We start from the raw sequence: 21994 nt of genomic DNA, 5'->3' as shown, positions 1-21994 counted from the left end.
TCCGAGGTAAAATTGATTCGCACCGTGAAATTATGACCGCCTAAATTTTACATAAATATTGCAACGATGTTGGCATTTTGCTTATCCAATATCCAATATCAGGTATAAAATATAATTTTTGATAATCTTTCGTATTATTTTTTTTAGCAAATCTAAGCGGATGTGAATACAACTAATTTACAGCGATTATTAGAATTATCTGATTATAAAATTTTTTAAGCAATTAAGATTTTTTTAAACTCCAACTCACATTTATTACCTAGAAATTATTATAATGTATATTCCTTGCGATTCAGCGACTTTCTGCTTCGAGAAAGATTTGAAACAGCCTGCGGTTTCTTTATTACAGATATATATGCGTCTCCTCGAGATCACGAGAATTGTGACAGTGGAAGAAAGCCAGGTCACTCGTGGAAAAATCAGTTTATTTTCCGTTATCGCGAATTAATAAATTTAAATTAATCGCTGTAGGACAGGGTAAATATTTTCCATAAATTCCAAAATATTTTTAGCACAGAAGCACAGAAATAATGTTATCTAATTATTCATTAATTCTAATTATTCAATAATAAATTCCTGATGATAAAAAACATTTTCTTGGAAAAGAAGATAGAACCTAATCGAATTTCCGACTTGGACGCTATTATTACAATGCTATTTATAAGATAGATGGCGGAGAAAAGACAATAAGGCGGCCTCATTGTACTTTTCCTCCTGATCGTTAGACTAGTGATCAGGAAAGCAACTGCACCGGGAGAAAACCGGACGATAATCGAGACCGAAGGAGCCAAATTCGATTCGTCGGCATTTGGCCGAATTCCATTAATTCCGGCGAGAACTTGGTACCGGTTTTCGAAGCAAGCCTCTGTGTGGGTCGGACGCGACGGGGCGAGCTTGCGAGTGCAATCTGCCATCTGAAACGGCTCGAAGGGGCGAGTCCGCCCGCTCTTGTCCTGACCTACGCCAATATCCCGCTAAGATGCGGTACGGGGGTTATACATGGGAATAATATTCGACCCGCAATGGATGAGAGGGCGTCATCCGAGGCGTCATCGGGTCGGTGTTTTTATTCCAATATGTGCGCGCGTTATTGTACGCGTCTTCTTCTTTTTGAACCACCATGTGAATGTATTCTTTTTTTACAGGTACACACTTGCGTATGTTAAAATACATTTATTCGTGTAAGTACGAACCTCGCGTCGTATTTTTCTCTCGGGAAAAGTCCACGAATCTTGACAAGCAGCCATTCGGCCTCAATTGCAATCGAGATTGGGATGCCTCGCTGCAGTGGCTTCAATCTCTGGCACCGATATCTGAAACGCGCGCGACAGAGTACCTGTTGTTATCGATAACGATCACTGATTGAGAATATTCAGGAGAATTCGATTATAATCTATGCGACAAATTACATATGCATATTTATTATGTACACACTAATATATATGCAATAATGACAAACAAAAACCCATAAACTAATTCATATTTTTTTATTATTATATTAAAACATATTAACAACGTGACAATACATTGAGCGGATCTACCATATTTCTACATTAACGATTAATGTTCAGTAGTGCTTTTATTAGATACATACTTTTCTTGGCTATATTTAAAAAAATTAAATTTTTGCAAATCTATCAAAATTAGAATTCAATGAATCAAATATAATGAATGTCGCAAAATTATGTACAAACAAAGGACCATGAAACAATCCTTCCCTTTACCCAAAAACTCAGCAAGTTGGTGCAGTTAGTAAAAAAGAAGCGAAAATGGAAGGCCATCAACAATTAATCACAGAGCCTTCATGCCCTAATTTACCAACGCAGCTTGTTTCCTGGAAAGGGATATCTATCCACTTGACAGCCTTCTGCGTGCAAAGTGCAGCTGCGACGCAGGGCTAGTATGCTCCACCCATAATTGTTAATTATTCGCCGGGTTCCTGTATGCACGAGGAAGGTAAAGGATCGCGATAGTGCAAGGAAGATAGGGCGCTGTCTGTGCCCGAAATTGGTTGGTGACTAGCCGACGATACGAATAGCTTGCGAGCAATTTGGCGGCCTATAACGAAGGGCCTGCGAAAACAAAGGCTCGTCGTCGTTCCAATTGTTGCATTATTCATGCGTTTCTAGCAAGAAGCGGTCGTAAGCCAGCCCTCGAGACTTTTACTCTCTTCCATTGCCTTTCGGGGAGCCACCGCCTCGCGCCTTCCTCCTTGATTCCACACACCGCCCTTCGAAATCCATTTTGTTCCCCTTGAGCGTCTTAGACGCAACATTAGTGTGCCGCCGGGAGTGTGTAATGCGGCCCGAGCAACCTCGATTACTGAGAAATCAGAGGATTCTCGCTAATGCAACTCTGTTTAGGAACCTGAGAGATCAGCAGGATCTCAGAATGTTAATGATGATCTATGATTCTTCAAATAAATATTTGACTAAGTTTGTTGTGAAATAACATAAATTTTTGAAAACGGTACATAACATTGTATAGGCACAAAGCTAAATAGTCAGCCATATCGTCACGTCAGCTGTGTGGGAAAATCTATACAAGAAAATCAATACTACTAAAGAAGTTGTCAATTGGACAAGTCCAAACGAGGTCAGTGGTAATCAATGGACGTATTGCGAATAGTTCGAACAATTTATCGTGTTGATAACATAGACATCAGAAGCAACTTTTGATCTTATTGTATCTGATTAAAAAATTATTAAAGTATACTGTTGAAATATTCTTTTTTTGTTTCATGCATCATAAATAAGTGTCACAAACGTAACAGTAACATAGGTATGATAGATACAATGATATAAAAAAAGACACAGACTGCGTAAGAAAAACGCCGCGCCGCGTCTCCTACAACGAATTGTAATAGCATAAATATGCTTCCTGGGATATCCTTTCTTTTTTTCTTAACACGGAACATTAAACAGTTGGAAACATTTTTCATAGAATTCAATGGAATTCTGTATCTTTCGTACAAATTATCTTAAAGAGGCACCGAAGAGAGCCTGGGAGGGGGTGGGGGAGGGGGCAAGGTACCAAATCAGAAAGCAGAGTTCTTTAGCATGTGTTGTACAGTTAATAAATTACTTTAAAATTTTAACTTGGTATAAAATAAAAATACACATTTTAAACAATAAATTAAAAACAGTTAATCTTATACTTATTGTTAGTTAGTACAGACCGACGCAGGTCAAAAAACTCCATCTCAATAATTCATGTCCTTTCGTCCACCAAGTGGCACGTTCAAATGATCTGACGCACTTTCGACGTACGTTCAATATAGTTATTTGTGTAACAAGTGCGGGAAGTTGAGAATTAAAGAATTGTCTAATTCTCAACCCGCACGTGTTACACACCCTATTTTATATTACAGAGTGCGTGGAAAGTGGCTCATTGCGCACGCGCCATCTGTGCGACGGATGGCCGATTCCGCACGCGCGAGATTTCTCACTCGAGACCGTGCACTGCGTGCAGGAATATCTCATTCCTGCACGGGTTCGAGTGGAAAATTTCTCGCGTGTGGAATTGGCTATTTGTCGCACAGATGGCGCGCGCGTAATGGGCCACTTTCCACGCACGTGTGATATAAATTTCGTTTTCTCAAATTGAACTAAAACTGTAGAAATATATTCTTAAATAGTTGAATTTACAGATAAAATATTTAAAAAATCAATTTTTTCGGGACTCGTACCCTATACATGTCCCTAGTGCGTTCCCTTAATAAAGTATAATAATGTTCGATTCGACTTAGGTTACCCTATTATCATTCCTAAATGATTTCGAAGATCTTTCATCCTTAATGTTACTCGTATTCTTAGTCGGCGAGTAAATCAGACAGGGGGGGCAATCGATCGAGATATATTCTATGATAAAATATTCATTTAAAATATGATAGGAAGGGTTTATTTTATCGTCGTAATTGACGCAATTTTTGGACTGGTCATCCGAATACCGGATACTTGCCGCGTAAGGAATATCAATACTGCGAAAACGCGCGGTGAAGTGTAAGCACCAGCGAGAAGGTCGTTGCCGCTACTTAGCGTTCATACGTAAATACCTATAAATTATTGAGAAAACGACCGCACCACAGCGCAATGACCTACCAACGCGGCTACGTATGTTCATTGCTCCGCGTATTGCCCGCCAGAAAGATCGCAGTAAACTTGTCAACGTTGATACAATCAGTTTCCTTAACAAATCATAAACGCCAACATCGCTGCACGCCAAATACTAATCTATTTTCGCGCGGAAACAAAATATACATTAACAGATCATTATTTGCGTTTATTCTTAGTTATCTGGGCACTTTCTTTCTTCTTATCATTTATTAATAAAGAATCTTGTTTTTGTATGTATTATCAAATAACGTATTATAACTGAATTAGCTAGTATTTTCATATATTTAATTTTATTACAGTCACATACAAGTTAAATTTAGAATTTTATTATCACACAATTATCTCTGTTAATTAATTAAAATTAAGAACTTTCCAGTCAAACAACCGATTGAAGTACTTAATCTCTATTTATTTATCATTTTTGTTTCTATGTTCTATAACTTCTATATACATATACATGAAATATTAATAAAATGTATGTTTTATAAAAGGTAATAGAAAATATCCTAAGATTTCGTGAAAGATTTTAACTAACAGATTCCGCATATTTTTAGAATATTCGTTCTAAGAGTGGTAGGGTGAACTCGGGTAACATGGTCATACAGGAAAGATGACCAACCTATGTTCTTTCAATCTAGCTCGCCATGAAACATCGAATGAACATGGGTTGGCCATCTTTCCTGTACAGGCCATCTTACCTGAGTTTATTTAAACAAGGAATCAAAGAATTCAAATCTAAATGAATAAGACCAAAAAATTCTCATTCATTCATTCCAAATTCTTACTTCCATATTTGTTAGTTTCAAAATACCAAGAAACATGTTCATGCCAATGTCGTGTCAGGTACCTATCTGAATTTAAAATTTCTAAAAGGTCCAAGTACAGATAACTATTCAAACCAAATGAAAAAGTGGTAGAAAAAAGGTTCAGAGCAAATGTCAGTTTTCCTAAATCCTTTGTCATTACTTAAATCCTGAATACCTGAGGATATATAGAGTGTAACATAAATGTGAACCGTAACTTTAAGAGCATATTCTCATCAAAATAAGCAAAAAACTTCATATATAATATACAAATATATGTCCAAAAATACGTCGTTTTCACGGTACGTTGTTTTTAGTAAAGGACAAATTTTAGTAGACATTTTAGACAATTTTAAACAATTTTAGACAAGTTTTAGTAGACAAATTGTCTACTTCCGACTTAACAACATTAATGTTCTTCGTTAGTGCATTGAAAACAGGTTCAATGAAATACGTAATACACCGAGTGTTTGTGAAAGGGTGAAAAGACAGGTGAAGTAGTGTATTTCGGCTGAGGGCAACATTTGTTTTAAGATTTATTTTATTTCAATTTTATTTTCTACTGTTTTATATTGATGGAAATAAAATAATACATTTCGATGAGTAGAATACACCTTTGAAGTAATAGCCCACATTTATGTTACACCCTATACATATAGAGTACATAGGTAGGATACAAACTGGTACTACAACATAGTATGTCTTTCGCCTTTCTTCTCTCATCCCTTCTCAATCTACCATTCTCCTCACACTCTATCCTACTTATTTTTATACCTGCTCAGCATCAGGCAAAGTCGGAGATATACATTAAATAATCCCGAACGGGCGTTCTCATCAGGATCTCTACGACGCGAAATAATATTCAACCATCTGGCAGGATATACTGCGATATTTTACATAAGAATCCCGGACTAGCTTTATCTTTATGGTCTTTAGTCGCGACTGCCGTGCTAACCGCAAGACTTGGAAAATCTTGAAATTGTATAGGTTTATGATTCGTTAAATTCTCCGGGTTTTCTTAAAAATTTTAACGTTTTGCGAGAAAAACTTTAAAAAATTTTTAAGAAAGTTCTATGATTTTATAAAATGCTAAGATAGTAAGGATTTTTTAAATTCTCTCGTTGAGAATTTGCAAACAAGTCTAAATTTTGAAAATAATATAGTAAAAGTATAGATATTGTTCTTAATAAGTAAGTAACTCACATACTAAATTCACAAGTTGTTTTGCAATATATGTTTTACAAGTTTTTACAATTTGTCAAAAAAGTTCTAAGATCTTATAGAAAGTAGAAAATCCAAAAATTTCTTATTTCTTTGAATAGATAATTCACTAAGATCTCTATAAATATTGTATACATAATTATATAAAAATTATATTTAACAAAATATTATTTTAAAATCTTAGTCACGTTGGATATGATTATGCAATATAATAATATATTTAATTATATAACTACGAAATCTTAGCATGCAATATAAAAAAATATTATGCAAACAATACGGCAAAAAATCGACAGTTTTTTGATTTATAATCTGGTAACTAGTAAACAGAAATCTTCCCAATAAAACGTGACGCTGTTATTTACAACTAGTACCTTATCTTCGGCGTACGGGTCGCACGCATCTGGACAGGAAATTATTATGAGCACTTAAAGGACGTAGAGATGCAGTAAAAAGTTTCTTCGTTAAAATTAGTATGCATATATGTATAACCGGCTTGTAATACGCACAAGCGTTCATTGAATTGCAAAGTGGTATCCAAATTATAACCCCAAAAATCATTGCTTACATTTTTATCCATAATTGCTATTGGGCATGATAAAGGCATAAATTTAAAAATTTATTTATTGATTTAGTCAGAAATTAAATAATACGTTAATAATATATTTTGTCATCAGTTTGATAATATTTTATTTAAACAAGAATTTTATGAAATAAATGTAAATAGATATTATTATATTTATTATATTTATTGTACACTTATCGTACTCCTTACATAAATTTTTTTATAAATTCATATTTATGACACAGTAATTAAATTTTAGATTAAATAACTGATGAGAAAAAGAGAGGTGAGAAAGAAAAAAAAGAAGAAAGAGAGAAACTAAATATTTTACGTTGCTGCATACAGAAAATTCTTCTGCATGGTTTTAATTTTTTACATGTAATTTCGAGATAAATGCATCATCAAAAGAAACTTGGCATATTCATTTCCCGAATAATGCGATTCATACGGGGAGAGAAATATATACAGGTATTTTATACGAGTCGTTACTATCAGAGACTCTTAATCGACCTGTAATGCCACGTGCCTCAGAGATAACGAGAACAGCAGTTCAGCCAACGTGCGCGAGGTGCGTTTAATCCTCTTAGAGAGCGGGTAAAGATGCAAAGAGCGTCTGATCGCCTGCGGAAGTGGAGAAAGAAGAACGTTATACGAACTTCCGTGGTATTAACTCATTACGTAACACGCTTTGCCCGCGAACAAGACAACTCCGAGCAGTTAACGACCGAGCTAACGACCCCGACGCACCTTGCACCCCTGTCTGCTTATCGCGCCACGAAACCGCCTCATCTCGCTGTCGAGGTAAAGCGCTTCCATCAAGCTAAGCCACGATCGCGCCACCTCCTCCTCGCGTGCTTCACGCGACTCTTGTCCGCGAATACAATACTCGATCCTCCTCGTGAATCTTTCCAATTAAGCGGCAGGAGCCGATCAGGTGCATGAAGGCATATGAGGGTGCACGCTTCGCTCGTGCTCGTGCTCGTGCGCGTGTTTCCATCTACCTGGCCGAAAGACATGACGCGATTATGTGCAAAGAGAGGTCCTAAAGCCCTAAGAAATATTCTCGTGCTGCTCTCCTCTCTTCCGCCCTTTGCTCCACTTTATTCCTTTTTGGCTCGTATCGTTCAATGTGTTTTCTCTCTCATCGTTCACCTTGCGCGTCCTCTCTAATGCAATCCAGCGACACTCGTCACGGTATTCCAAGAAGAATAATAATTCTGCAATTTCGGAGGCACGCGGCCCACCAAAAGCTTTTTCTCGCAGAGCTAATTCCGCAGGTGTACCGGACGAGACTGCAGAAGCCGCCGCCACCGTCGTTATCCTCGACGGCAGAGCGACGACGTTTTACGCGAGGCTTAAAACGGCCTCTCGTCAGTTTTTTGTTCGAGGTAGCGTTGGCTACAAATTGTTCAACACGATATTCAAGTAATACAATGTCGACGGACAGTTTTGGGAAACTATTTTACATTAGAATTGAGAAGAAGTTGAATTTGGAAAGTGAAATAAAAATGGCAATAATGGAATTACATATGCTCATTACATCACATTACTTGTTGAATGTTCCTATCAAAGTAGTGCATCCATTTAATAAAATGATAATAATAACATATATGTACTTGAAGACAAATTTCAATGTAATATAATAATTAATTATAAATAAAAAAAAACTACAATTTTCTATATTATTACATTACTTGATCCCATCACTAACCGGCCAGAATAACGACGATGCACGTATTTGAATTTTGGATAGTAAAAAGGAAAGGGACGCTCTAAAACGTATACAAATAAAGAATGGAAAAGAATGCATTGTAACAATATATTTAAGTGCGAGTCCCGTTTTGTGCCTTGTGGACTCGGTTCTAAAGATTTCAAAAGCTCTGAGTATAAAAATCCTAAATAACGTATTGCGTTTTTACTCCGCAAATAATGCTTCTTTTCAGTCATTTTAATATTTCGTTTCCTTTATTGCGTTTGGATTTTTTGCGACTTATTCTTCTTTGTCATCAACCGATGAAATCAGTGTGCAATATACCGCTGTATAATGTAGTTTCACTCGATCTATTCGATTACTTTTAACTCTTTACATTTTAACTATATTTAATACAAAAATAGTCATTTCTCTACGTTTTTAAATAACTATATCTTACCTGTACAACGGCAAGAGAAAAGAAATACCTAGTTGAAAAATTGTAATTCGAGAATATTGGGTAATTCATGTCTATTGGCTGGCAATTAGGTAATAAGAAATGCTTCTCTTATAAACTCCCCGGGATTGCTAATTTTAAGGTAATAAATTCTATAAATATATGGTAAATCGGTTCCGCGTTATGCTTTTACGCTGACTTGATCGGTTCTGCTTATTGAAAACGTATTATCGGCCAAAGCGCTCCGCTATATCGAAATGAAGGGATAAATTAGAAATATTTCTCAGTGGAATTTATACAAGTCGACTTGTAACGCGCTACGCACTTTCTCATCATTTACACACCGGCAATCCCGGAATCTATGTATAAGCGCAAACAAGCCGTCAATTAAATCATGCGTAAAAGTGGGTAGTACGAGTATATTATACTTGGAGAGAATTCAAGATCTGAAATAAAAAATTCTTATATCTCGCTTTAATTGATCCCGTTTTTCTATCTAACTAGCGTGTGTCCTTAAGTTTAATGATTCATTACGTATTCCTGCGCAAGTATTTCGAGAAATATTGAAACTGCTTGGTCAAACGTTTCAACCAGTATTGAATGTGCATGATAAATAATAAATAACTGTACTGATTCTATAATTTACAGCAATTATTTTTTATTTCTCTTTGTAAGCCGTTTATAATGAAAGACGTTCCGCTTTAGCAGGTGCATCACGCACTCGAGGTATCGGATCAGAATGCAACTGCGAATTCCAAATCGAAACTCATGGTCACAGAAGGATAGCTATGACACGATCGAAGACCGATATATACTCATGCATGAGTCTTGGCTTGGTCCTTATTGGCTATGCGCCAACGAGTACTCAGATACCACGTCGCACCTTAATAGTGCAGATTGTCTCACGTCATTTAATGAAATACGAGATACTCGTGCCTTAAATATTATACATTAAAACTAAACTCCTTGCAAGATAAAAACCTGTTTTTAATGTGCGTGTGAGTGTGTGTGTGTCCTCTTATATTTCATACTTTAGATACTAAAGATTACAGATCTATGTAAATATTCCATTGCAAACATTTAAAATTAAAATTGCAAATATTTCTGGCAACAAATGCAATGTAGAAAGCATTTTGAAGGAAAATGACAAGGGCATCGTAAAACTTGTACCATCAGTAAGTCAATCTTTTCGATTCGCCTCCGATCTCTGTCGCTCGTCAATCTTCTGCTCGTAAAACGGTTCTACCGCTTAAAATAAAATACAATACGCGAACAATAAGTATTTAATTACTAAAGGCATTAAGGTACATTAGACGATATCCTCGGGGCTCGCGAATAGCCATTTTATCCTTGCAATACACTAGCAGCTTATTAACAATAATTTCGAGTCGGCCTAAGAGACATGGCTGGTGAAATCCTTTCTCGGTAAAAGAAAACGAGGAGAGAAGAGAGGCAGAAAGAAGGAAGGAAAGGAACGCACCCGTGCAAACCCGTTTGGCCGTTTAGCAATCCGCGACGCTGAAGTAGACTCGGTCCAGGAGGATCGAGACGCGCTCACAGGCAAAAATTCAGGCTCTTTTGCTCCTGCCGGTTTGTACACTGACCTATATTCGTTGGAACCGGGTCCGCAGACCTGAAACGGCTATAGAGACCTACTACCCTGAAGAACTCTTCGCGAGACGATGAGAGACCACCTCTACTCACGATCTTTCATCTGCCTCTCCATCGATTCGCACTCGTCGACGGTATTTTTCAGACAGACGTATATATATGTTTATCACCAGTTTCTTTTAAAGTGATTACTTTTTTATAGATACAGAATAATTTTCAGTTATTAAACTTGTGCAAATAAATAATTATAAAAATCATTACTGCAGCAAATCATATGTAATTATCTTCTCGACGAATGACTCAGTTTATAACAGACTCTTTATATTTTTCTTTTACAGAGAATATTTGTTTTTCATTTTTATTTTGATATAACGTATCTGAAGAAAGTATTATCTAATGTATTCAAAATTCAGACGTTATGTTACTTTTACTCTTATTCAATTTTCCATTGCGATAAGCAGGAAAAATGAGTATATACGGTACTATAACTAAATACACATCATGTATTATCATCTTAATATAAATTCAAAGAAGTAAATAATCGATTAAATTATTGGATTTCCGCCAGACAAACAAACGTGTGGGTGGTCTGATTCTTTAAAATCTCTAGCGCGCGGTTACCGACATGTTTCGAGGCAGTGAAGCTATTACAGAAATAATAACTTGCCTTTTCGCATGCAGATCGAGAGATATTAATTGCGTGCGGTAGCAGTAACGACGCTCTACTTTCAAGTTACACGTGCGCGCATTGCGGCAATTAGATGTTAATGCTAACGCAACCTTACGTCAATCGAAATTTTCCATTGCAGATTTCCTCGTCGTCCGCCACCCAATCCAGTTTATACGACTTACGGTCAAATTATATAATCTAGCATAGATTAAATATGCATCTTTAATTAATGCATATAAATGCATTTTTATTTTCAATTAATGCAACTTGTGTGGTTAAGCTTGTGAAGTTTTATTTCTAAAATACTTTGCTGAAGCTAGTGTGTATATACTTCATACCGCTAATTTCAACGTATAACAAACTTGTAATTATATTATCTCTTATTTTTATGTTTATCTTAATTTTCGCACAATAATGATGAGATGTGTGCGATATCTTGCAGCAAAAATATATAAAATATATATATTTTTAAATAGGATGTGTTAAATACCTTATTCAATACTAAAAATATTTCAGTTTATTATCTATATAAATATATATAAGCTCAGAAATATGTCCAACGTAATACCAGCTTTATAACATTTTTGGAAGGGGACAGAGTATCAGGTAGAAGGGTCATCGATTCGATTTCCATTCGCTGCAGTGCAGCACATGTGACGCATAGATACACACTGGCATCTACACACATACATACTGGCGACGCTCGTAGATGTATCGAGAATTTTAGAAGCATATACACGCGGCACGATTATTCCCAGCAATATGATTTTCCGATGGTATTACGAGCCCTCGTTCTTTTTCCAGGCTAGGCAATTTTCATTCCCGAATAATGTGCTTATCAATTCTGGCGTATTAAATGTGATAATCACATAATTCGGGAAAGAGACCGTTGATCGGTCCGATTGCAAGCAATGACGACTAGTCGTTCATTACGCGCTCGCGATCTCGTTTGAGTTCGTGTATGATTATCGTATCATACGCAGTAACTACATAGTCGCGAATGTAATGCGTGTATAACCAGTATTTGCATAATTACAGACGATTACGAACTGTGTAAGATTCCTGAATGCGGAATCGGTGTGAGTGAACAGTGTAATGATAAATGTGTATATGATGAATGCGAACACGTCTGTTATTTAACAATATCGATTAAAGGAACGACTCTGAATCCAACGCGGATGGTCGCGAGAGGCGTTACTGCAATTCGATAAGCTGATGCAGCGTAACGTCTCAATAAAGTGATCAAGGCGAGTGGATATTAACTCCGCGTTGATAAGATTTTCTGTACGTTCGTGAGACATTATTTATAAATGCATGAAGGATATCTTATGTTGACTTCGCACGATATTATTTTCTGAATAAAAACATCAAACTGTTTCAATCAGACGTCACAATGTGATTTATTATGTGATATATATATGAAAAACCGACCCGCACACGGAGAGAATTTTCTCTTAAAATTTACCCTGAATTCATGGTATAGTTGTGGGACAACATGTACCACCAAGAATTTTATGCGAGCTATTCTGATTAATATCCATCATAATAAAAAATATTAATATCTATTACATTAAAATATAAAATATCTTTGATTAATTTTACTAAAATATATCTAAAAAATTTCAATAATTTTTCAAAATTTACCAATCTGCTTGATAATTTTTATCACGTTGTTTGTAAAATGTCTTTTGTATATTTTAAAAATTCCTTGGTTGCCAAGTTGTCCCAAGTTTATAGTGAATTTAAGGGTAAAATATAACAAAAAATTCTCTCTGTGCATAGAAAAATAAAAATAAAATAATAAACAAAAATACCAATTTGTTCAATAATTAAAATATTGAGAGCTTTAATTAATCAGCCTTAAAAAACATATCAATTTTGTAATGCCACTTACGCAATTTCGATCATTAAAGATAACGCACATTTGGAATAGATTGGAGATCTGTCAGTGAAAACGCACTTAGAACATTAGAGAGCATGAGAGAAATCAAATCGTTCTGTAATATTCACGATATGACTCCGACAAATCAGACGACGTGAGATAAATTCTCGCGATAGTCGAATTATCCGCGTGAACGGGCAATAGTACGATTATACGAAGATATATATCAGTGTAATTGCGAACATTAGATTCAACGTGATGACTCGTCTCGCGAGCCACGAAGAAATTAGTCAACCTTGCAACGAGGTACCGTTGCTCAAGAACAGTTTTGATGTTCATGCAAGAGATGTTGGTATATAGTGTGGTACCGCGAGTCTGTGGTAAATATATAGCAACATCTGTTAATAACAAGAAGTAAAACCATAATATATAATCATTACAAATATAATTATATCTATAAGACATTAAATCTATTGATAATAAAAAAAGATTTATCACATTCGTATATCCGCAAAAATTCAACGAATAGCGCTTAAGACTTATATTGCATTATACTCGAGCAAACTAATATATCGGAATCGTTGTCGTAAGGGACAGAGTGGCCCAGTTTTGCGAGTCGTGCGTCATACTCGCTCGGTGAAAAAGCGTCCTCCGAGAGGGCAGATTCCATTTTCCACCTTGTCATCCCCGCCATCTCACCCTCCGGCTATGCAAGGCTTCCCATCCCTCTCATTAGCGAGTCTGACCCTCGAGAAGCGAACAGCAGGGAAGAACGCCGCAATGAATACGGCTACAAATGAGAGGACTCCGCGGATGTGACACCGCAGGCGCGCCCCGCCATGAAAGATGCAAGAGCGCTAAATGAAGAGTACCAGTACCGATTACCGTGGATGTCAAAGAGAGCCTAAAGAGACCACTGTCATCAAAGAGGTCGATCTCCCTCACCCTCGATATCGCACCCTCGCCTTGTGTTGTACAGTTTCGTCCTGTAACACGCTTGACCTCCTTTCGAGTTTAAAGGAAACTTCGTACAGAAGCTGGCTCCGCGCAAACAAGATTGTTTACGACTAAGTGGCCCACCAAACTATCGAATAGAGGAATGGCAGCTATAAGGAATAGTGTATCCTTCGAGATATATTACGTTTTACTTATTTAAGTCGTAGTTAGACTTAATCCGCGATCTTTTATAAACTAATAATATACATTAATATAACTTATTCGATGCAACTAGTAAATCTTTATAAATAATGCTCTTGTCTTGCGCTTTGAAAACAATATTTTTTTCATATAGGCAAAATTTTATTGACAATTTCTGTGTGTTTGTTGGGGGATATTATAATTTATAATAAAATCCTTTCCTATATGTATTATAGTATAATAATTTAAGATTATCGAAGATAACTAACCTAATTATAATTTGTTAAAATATATGTGTAAGCACAAATACATACCTTCTACTTTAAAGAATGGTGAAACCAGTTTACGGAGCGCTACTAGGGAATAGAGCAGTTCCGATTTTATTGTCCGGTTACATAAAGCAATCTCGATCGAGACACGGGCATAAAAGTTTGCGATAGTAATATCAACGAGCATGTGTTTCTTTGCGATGAAGCGAGTCATGGCACGATTATATGGAATTCCAGAATTAATATGCACGCGCACGTGGTAGCAGTATCGCGTAGTCTGTAATAAATAGTTACTGTAGATCGTAACGATGATATTAATCAATGGTTACGTTAATTTGAATTTATTGCTCGATAAGAAAGCACGGAGTATACAGAGTTGCAGTGAAATCTCCGTATAGAGTTCCAGATATAGAGTTCCAATATAACATACGAGTGCCGAGAAGATATCCGAGCGAAGAGTAATGTTGTGCAAAACGACAATATACACACATTATAAGATGACTATGGCGGTTTGTCTATTAATAAAAAGTCTATTAACCGGAGAATTCCAACCTAATGATCAACTGCTAAATTTCTTGCTAATTTATCATCAACTATTTGTAATGTAATATCATAACTCTATCAAATAAATATTTCCGTTCAACTAAATAATCACTGTTCAAAATCAAAGTAAACATGTCCTATAATATGTAAATACATATATATATATATATATATATATATATATATATATATATGCGCAACATTGCAGCATTAATTTTGATATTAAATGCAATTTTAATTTTAATTTCGAGTCTTTTGCAAGTTCAAAGATATTTTAAGGTATGTAAATAATAACATGGGAATAACTCAACGTTGTACTTGCAAACTCAATTCTACTTACTTGTGATCATATAAATTATAATATTTTGCTTGTTATATATAGAGGGATAAAAGTCATAATAATGTAAGTCAATATTTTAAAAAATTTGACTTACACCATTATGGCTTTTACCTCGCCATATGTATGTACATTAAGAGATATTATAGAAGCACATATTTTGCAAAAGTTAATCTCGTACAAATATTCTGATTGTGCCAAATTTTTTACATTGCACCCCTAAATAGATGTTAACGGAACAAGAGAGAGAGAGACAGTGCAAGTTAAGTATATTATCGGGCAGAGAAACCAATATGCAGGGCAGAAACTGTCTACAATATAAATTTCGATTGGATTTGAAACTGGTGCTGATGGTCCAAGTTCGCAACTATTCCTCATTTGTAGTAACGCGAGTGAAAGAGGAGGGTAACGCTATACAAATAGCTGTTTGAGTTTTAAGCAGGCTCGCGGGAGCAAGTTTTTAATAGAAACAACCGCGCTTTCCTTACACAACGGTGCAGTTGCAAGATATAATGCCGCCGAGAAAGAGTGGAGACAGCCGTTATCACGCTGCGCAACGCAACGCTCTATTTTGCGAGTGACAAGGCGCGTTTTGAAGTTATAATTACCTTGAACTTACGTTGCTTACTTTCTGCAACGTCTTATTCTTTCTAATATATAGATATATTTAATATTAAATACAAGATTATTTATGCCTCAATTTTGCAACTATAATATCATATAAGTACAAGTACATCTAAACAGTAACTTAAATGCGTTAAGAAAGAACATTATATATTATGTTTTCTTTATCCAAAAGTTATAATTGTTTAAACATATATACAAAAAATTTCAATAATTGTTATTAAAATATAACAGTCTAATATATATTGATATCTTCTTTTTGTTTAATAATAAATTTCAACGTGTAATTTCGCTATTAATATAGCAACTTTCTTTCAAAGTTTTGTAAATACATATTAAGCATCTGATACGTATATGCACACATATAAACGTCTTATAGACAAAATCAAGCAGCTTAAAAAAACGTCTATTATTTGATATGCTGTATATTGATATACTTTATTTGCTGAGTAACTAATCCATTGCCTCATAGAAAGATGTGGGGTAGGATGTCGCGTGTATTCCTACCAAGACTGTGGGTGACCCGGCACCGAACTAACCAGCCGCGCGGGCAAACGCGCTTTCTCGCGTGTGCCTGGCCGCGCCGCGTGTCGATTAGGTTTATAAATTCAGCAAAATTAAGTATTCATCGGTCAATCGACCGTCTCACCAAGAATTAAATTAGGCACATACTAGTCATTATCCGACTCACAGAGAGTCGCAAATGGTATTTTTGGTTAGACATTACACCACACCACTACGACAATAAACAAACCCCAAAAAGAAATTGGGACTCACCGGGTTGTTGGTGAGATTTGCCGAGGTGGATGCAGCGGTAGGACGATGATCGTATTCTTCCGGATAGTCGTCCCGATAGCTCCTGCCAGTAGCGGGTCCCTCCCTGAGTCTCTGACCGTCCCTTTCGTCGAAGGTATCTCGATGGAAGTCCCTAATATAATCCCGGTCGTGCAAGTCCGGAAAATCACTGAGGTAGCCCTCTTGGTAGTCGCGGCTCACGTGGTCTCGTTCGCCTCGAAGCTGCCTCGACATCGCCGTCGGCTCCTCCTCCTCTGAGTCGGGCAGCAGCTGCTCGACTCCACCGCCACCTCCGCCACCTCCAGCACCACCTCCGCGTCGGGCGGGATGACGCTGGAGGTCACACCATCGTACCTCCTCCTCCGCCCTACCGGCGATTTCGCCACGGGACAGCCGAGCCGTGCTTGTTGCCCTCACGACCGATCTGCCTCTGACCTCCTGCCCCCGCGGCCCTCCGGGGGGCTCCACCACATCACAATCAAAGGCTATCCCTTCCGGAGCTCTCACGACACGACTCTTCCGTATCCACCACTCGTTCCTGGTTCTTCCTTGTTTTTGGTCCGCTTGTGATTTGCGTTTTGCAAGTTATACGTATCCCCACTTTTAGTACGGTAAATATCACATAAAATGCCTCTGGAAATGTCTCCTGTGTTGTCAGCTGATTTTGGGGAAGCAGGATGTGCGATAGAGTTGATAAAATTGCTACCTGCAAACTAACAAAAAAAAAAGATTTTGATTAGATTGTATGGCATATATCCCTTCGGATATATAATACATTTTAATTCTTTACATCCAAATCGTTGTATGTTTTATTACAGTGTGTCTAACACGAGCATATTGGGATAAAATTTTATTTGGAAACCGTCATATTGGAAATTATCGATTGATCAGCAATTTTTCTCCTGAGCCAAGTATAGGAAATCTCGTAGAAAATCTTGAAAATTACGGAATTTTTAAAATAGTACCCCAATAAACGTCTTTAGTAAGTCTTGTAAATATCGTAATAAATAAATCCGCATTAGTATTTCGTTTGCAGTCACTCTAGTTCTGATGTCAGATCTAATCCCACCGAAAGACTTTTCCGTGCAGGCAGTAACGATGAGTAGAGATAGCCGGAATGGTCGAAAAACAAAAGGATACACACACTCGATACATATAAAAGTATATTAGTACTTGAGCTTCAGAGAAGCTCTATCGCAGAACAAAATTCCGCACTCTTCACAACTCGCATTAGTATCATGTCGTTATCTGAATAACGAGGCTCGTAACCGTAAATATCTTTCGTTCGCGCCGAGCTCTTTGCGGCGCTCCGCGTACATACGAGCTCTGCCACACAACTCCCCTTAGAGATCCTCTAGTGAGGGATGGGACAAAGCCGTCATTAATGGGAGCGGAAGTGACGGCAGGCATTACGCGTCATTTTTGAATAGAACAAAATAACTGTATCGAAAATGTGTCTCCATAAATTAAATTCTAATTGAGGAATTATTTCAATTAAATTGAAGTAAATAATTGCTCTTCGATTTGGAGAGGTGGGGAAATGGCACATTTTGAAGTCTTTTTTACTTGAATTGCGACAATTAACAGCTTCGCAATATCGCATTTTCTAAATAATTTATATTTATAAATATTAGTTAATTTGATGATTTATAGTTGAAGTTATGTATTCTCTATATATATTCTCATTTCAGTGTTAAATGATAATATAAAATCACATTCAATTGTAATAAAATTAGATTTATTAAGTACAATACTTATACTTTTATTTTTTCTCACTTTATCAGTTATAATACTTCTTATATTTTTTCCTGCCTCTTTTTAGAGGACAATACGGCCTGTTTTGATCACTTCCCCCTGCGGCCATCAGTGACATATACTATACACTATCTTTATTAAAATATACTCAAAGCAGAAATATCCCATTAATGGCGGACGACCAATTCGCATCCTACAGCCTCGGTGTCCCATCCCTTATTAAAGGATCCCTAACTCCCCTCTCTTCTTACCTGACAAGGCCTCTCCGTCTTGCGCCCTTAAGTACTTGCCGACCATGTTTACTACACGTTTAATATCTGGTTTGATTTTGCTTAGCGCGTCTGATGATATTTCTATTGATTAGAACGAATAATTTTCATAAGTAAACGAATTGGTATGATTTACTAGAAAACATTCTAGGAATGTTTCAAAACATAGAAGAAAGCCTGGCGACGATACAGACAGTACTAAATTTTTCTATACAGGAGAATTTACTAGATTGACTTCATAAAGATTTCAGTTATTGGGAGTTTAAATATTTTGTGCGACACTTGCGGTCGCTGCGTGAACTAATCAATATAGCCACCGCGTCGACAGTTTTTAGTCTTGTTCACATACGGCGTCCAGTGAAATTGTGAAAAAATAAGAACTGTGTTAAGGCCCACGATGCTAGAACTTGGTCCAAGTTCTCGGACCGAGGAAATGTTACCGAAACTTGGACACATCAGTTTTGCATCCAAGTTCAGTGTGCGTCCAGCTTTGAGATTTAATATCTCAAAAACTAGACGTCAGATCTTCTCCAAATAGCAAATTTTAGTGTATTTAGGTTTTCTTTATAACATATTTTTAATTTAAATTTTTTTCTTTGACATGCTCTGATGGCCCAATCTCCTTAAGCCCCTTGCACAGTGTCCGGCAACAGGCGATAGAAACAAGGAATAGAGGCCGATATCACAGTCTCCGATTAACTTGATCCTCCGATTAAACTCACTCTGCATCTCTTTCTAACTGTCCCCCTAGAAAGAGACGAAGAGTGAGTTTAATCGGAAGATCACGTTAATCGAAGACTGTGATATCGGCCCTAGAAATCAGAAATCATGTATAAATGCAGAATAAACAGTGACACAGGCAATAGACACAGAGTTTCCATCACGTTGGAAATTCTGTGCCTATTGCCTGTTGTCAACCAATCATAGCATTCGAATTTTTTAGGTTGTAATTAACAATTTTTTGGTTATTTCCTGTTTCTATTGCCTGTTGCCTTGCATTGTGCAAAGGGCTTTAAAGCAATGCCCATTCTAGACTGGAGGATAATCCTACTCACGGCTCATCCTAGTGAGTAGTGTAGACGGATAAAAATAATTGATTATTATCCATGATTTTTACCCATCTATACTACTCACTAGGATGAGCCGCGAGTAAGATCCTCCAGTCTAGAACGGGCAATAGCGATAGCGATAGCAACAGCGACAAGGTTGCCGACAAAGGTATACTTTTGTCAGCAGCTTTGTCGCTGTCGCTGTCGCTATCGCTATCGCCTATTGTGCAAGAGACTTAAAACATTACTTAAGACAATCTTAAAATAATAGGCCTGTTTGTTTTAGCTGAACTTCTTGCATGATTTATCTTTTCTCTTTTTTTCTCCAACGTGAAAAGAAAAAGAGGAAAGATAAACTGTGCAAAAAGTTCAACTAAAACGAACAAACCTAAGATCCGACTATGAATACCGGCCATAGTTCGGCCTCCTTATCTCTGTTCTTCATGGTCTTAGGTATTAGAAGTTTAATAAAAAATTGTGCACAAACTTTTTCACTCATCGGATATTTATCTATTATATTATATATATTAAGCTATTTAAAATTATTTTTTCTTTGCAGTATCCGAAAAGACCACAAATATTGCGAGAAGCAGCTGTGAAGTAAAAAAATCGAAGATTATTTCTAAATAAGGCAGCTTGAAGAAACAAAAATAATTGACAACTTACTGACACGTGATGCGAAAAACGACAGAGGATAAATGGATTATGGAGGTGTTTTCTATTAATTCTCGTTGCGACAGTGGATTGAAAAAAAAGATAAAAAAGGTAAAAAAAAAATAAAGGTAAAAAAACGAAATATATATAAATATAAACCTAGTCTAATCTAGTCTAACAATATATCCTGTAAAAGACTTTCAAATTATCTACATGTTTACAACTTTATATTCCATAATGCAATTTAAAAATTTCTTCTATATAAAGAAAAAAAATACATTGAAAAAACAATTGTTTGAATGCATATTGATTATGATTAAGACAATATTTTTTTTAGATAAAGTTTTTTGGGGACAAACTACTATCGGTTAATCTTGATCTACCACCTGGTCTACCAATAAACCAATATTCTCCAGTGGACTGTTAAACATCCGGCAAAGGTGCATGTTTGAGGTTGTCTCTCAAAACAAAGGTTTAATATCCATATTCACAGGTCAATTTGATCAGATTAAAATTTAAGTTTAATGTAATAGAAGAAATGATAAAAAAAGGAGGGGTTGTAATAAGGGCCATTTTTGACCCCTTCCTTGAATTCAAAAAACTAGAGAAAATATACTCTTTAGATGGATTTCATAATTCTCCCCAAAAATATGATCTTAAACCTCATCGTTTCTTAATTATTACACTTTAAATAGGAGCAATTTACATGAGATTCGACACTTTTCGATGGGGGATTTTTTAACAATGTTCTTGAAATGGTTACATCGTCAAATTTTGTCAAAAACTAGTTAAGAGTATTACCTAGAATATATCAAGAGATGAACGCGATGCAAGCACCCTGTCATGAATGAACCTAAACTACTATTAACGTGTGTGAACATAGGATATTCATGAATTCGACACTCTGAATGACAGTGTGTACTAGTATCGCTTTCATCTCTTGATATATTCTAGATGATATTATACTCTTGACAAGTTTTGTGATGTGGCCATTATAAAAACATTATCAAAAAATAACACAATCATCGAAAAGTGTCAAATTTTATGTAAATTGGTTTCATTCTAAGTGTAATAATTAATAAACAATAAGATTTGAGATCATATTTTTGGGGGGAATTATGAGGCTTATACGAATAAACTTTTCCTTCTAGTATTATTTAAATTCAGAAGGGAGGCAAAAATCTTCCTTTATTACAACTTTTCCTTTATAAAAAGATTTTACTAATATTTGCTCTTCAAAATTATTTTAAAGAGAAAATTGAGACTGGGTTTTTCTTTATAGGATAACAATCCAAAATATCAAAATAATCTTGTATCCAGAAGAAAAAAAATGGCATCAGATTGGTATAAAAAATATCAGATTGGTCATTACAATTAATCGATGTGATGTGAATCTGATTGAGAACGTCAGGATATGTATTGACTTAAAGCTTAAAAAAAAGTATGGGCTGTGAAACAAATATTTCAATAGATTCTAATATTAGCCCAGTAAAATGAAAAAATTTGGAGGAAATAATACTGACTGGGCTGAAACTTTGTAAACAGGCT

General features: G+C 36.1%; 2 protein-coding genes across 13 annotated transcripts in view; both read right to left on the bottom strand.

The window, feature by feature from the left end:
• Positions 1–16977, bottom strand: part of LOC112451622 (voltage-dependent L-type calcium channel subunit beta-2-like) — an 80634-nt gene extending 63657 nt beyond the window's left edge. For 10 of the 12 annotated variants that reach the window (XR_003040391.1, XM_025011354.1, XM_025011356.1 and 7 more), the window contains exon 1: positions 16702–16977. Coding sequence is in view for 11 of the 12 variants with exons in the window: in XM_025011354.1 (XP_024867122.1) it covers positions 16702–16953 (252 nt within the window). In the remaining variant the exon portion in view is untranslated. Of the gene's footprint in view, positions 1–1193; positions 1314–16701 lie in introns of all 12 variants that reach the window. The other 2 variants (XM_025011364.1, XM_025011368.1) reach the window with 1 other exon arrangement.
• Positions 16978–17173: 196 nt separating this feature from the next.
• Positions 17174–21994, bottom strand: part of LOC112451624 — a 13261-nt gene continuing 8440 nt past the window's right edge. Inside the window, exon 2 of the mRNA XM_025011373.1 lies at positions 17174–17432. Within this exon, the coding sequence (XP_024867141.1) occupies positions 17198–17432 (235 nt within the window). The 3' untranslated portion in view covers positions 17174–17197. The remainder of the gene's footprint in view (positions 17433–21994) is intronic.

This window comes from Temnothorax curvispinosus, unplaced genomic scaffold (genome assembly GCF_003070985.1).
Source record: "Temnothorax curvispinosus isolate PA1 unplaced genomic scaffold, ASM307098v1 QBEX01002414.1, whole genome shotgun sequence".
Taxonomy (NCBI): Eukaryota; Metazoa; Arthropoda; class Insecta; order Hymenoptera; family Formicidae; genus Temnothorax; species Temnothorax curvispinosus.
The sequence above is the reverse complement of the archived record's forward strand: the minus strand, read 5'-3'. Positions and strand labels throughout refer to the sequence as shown.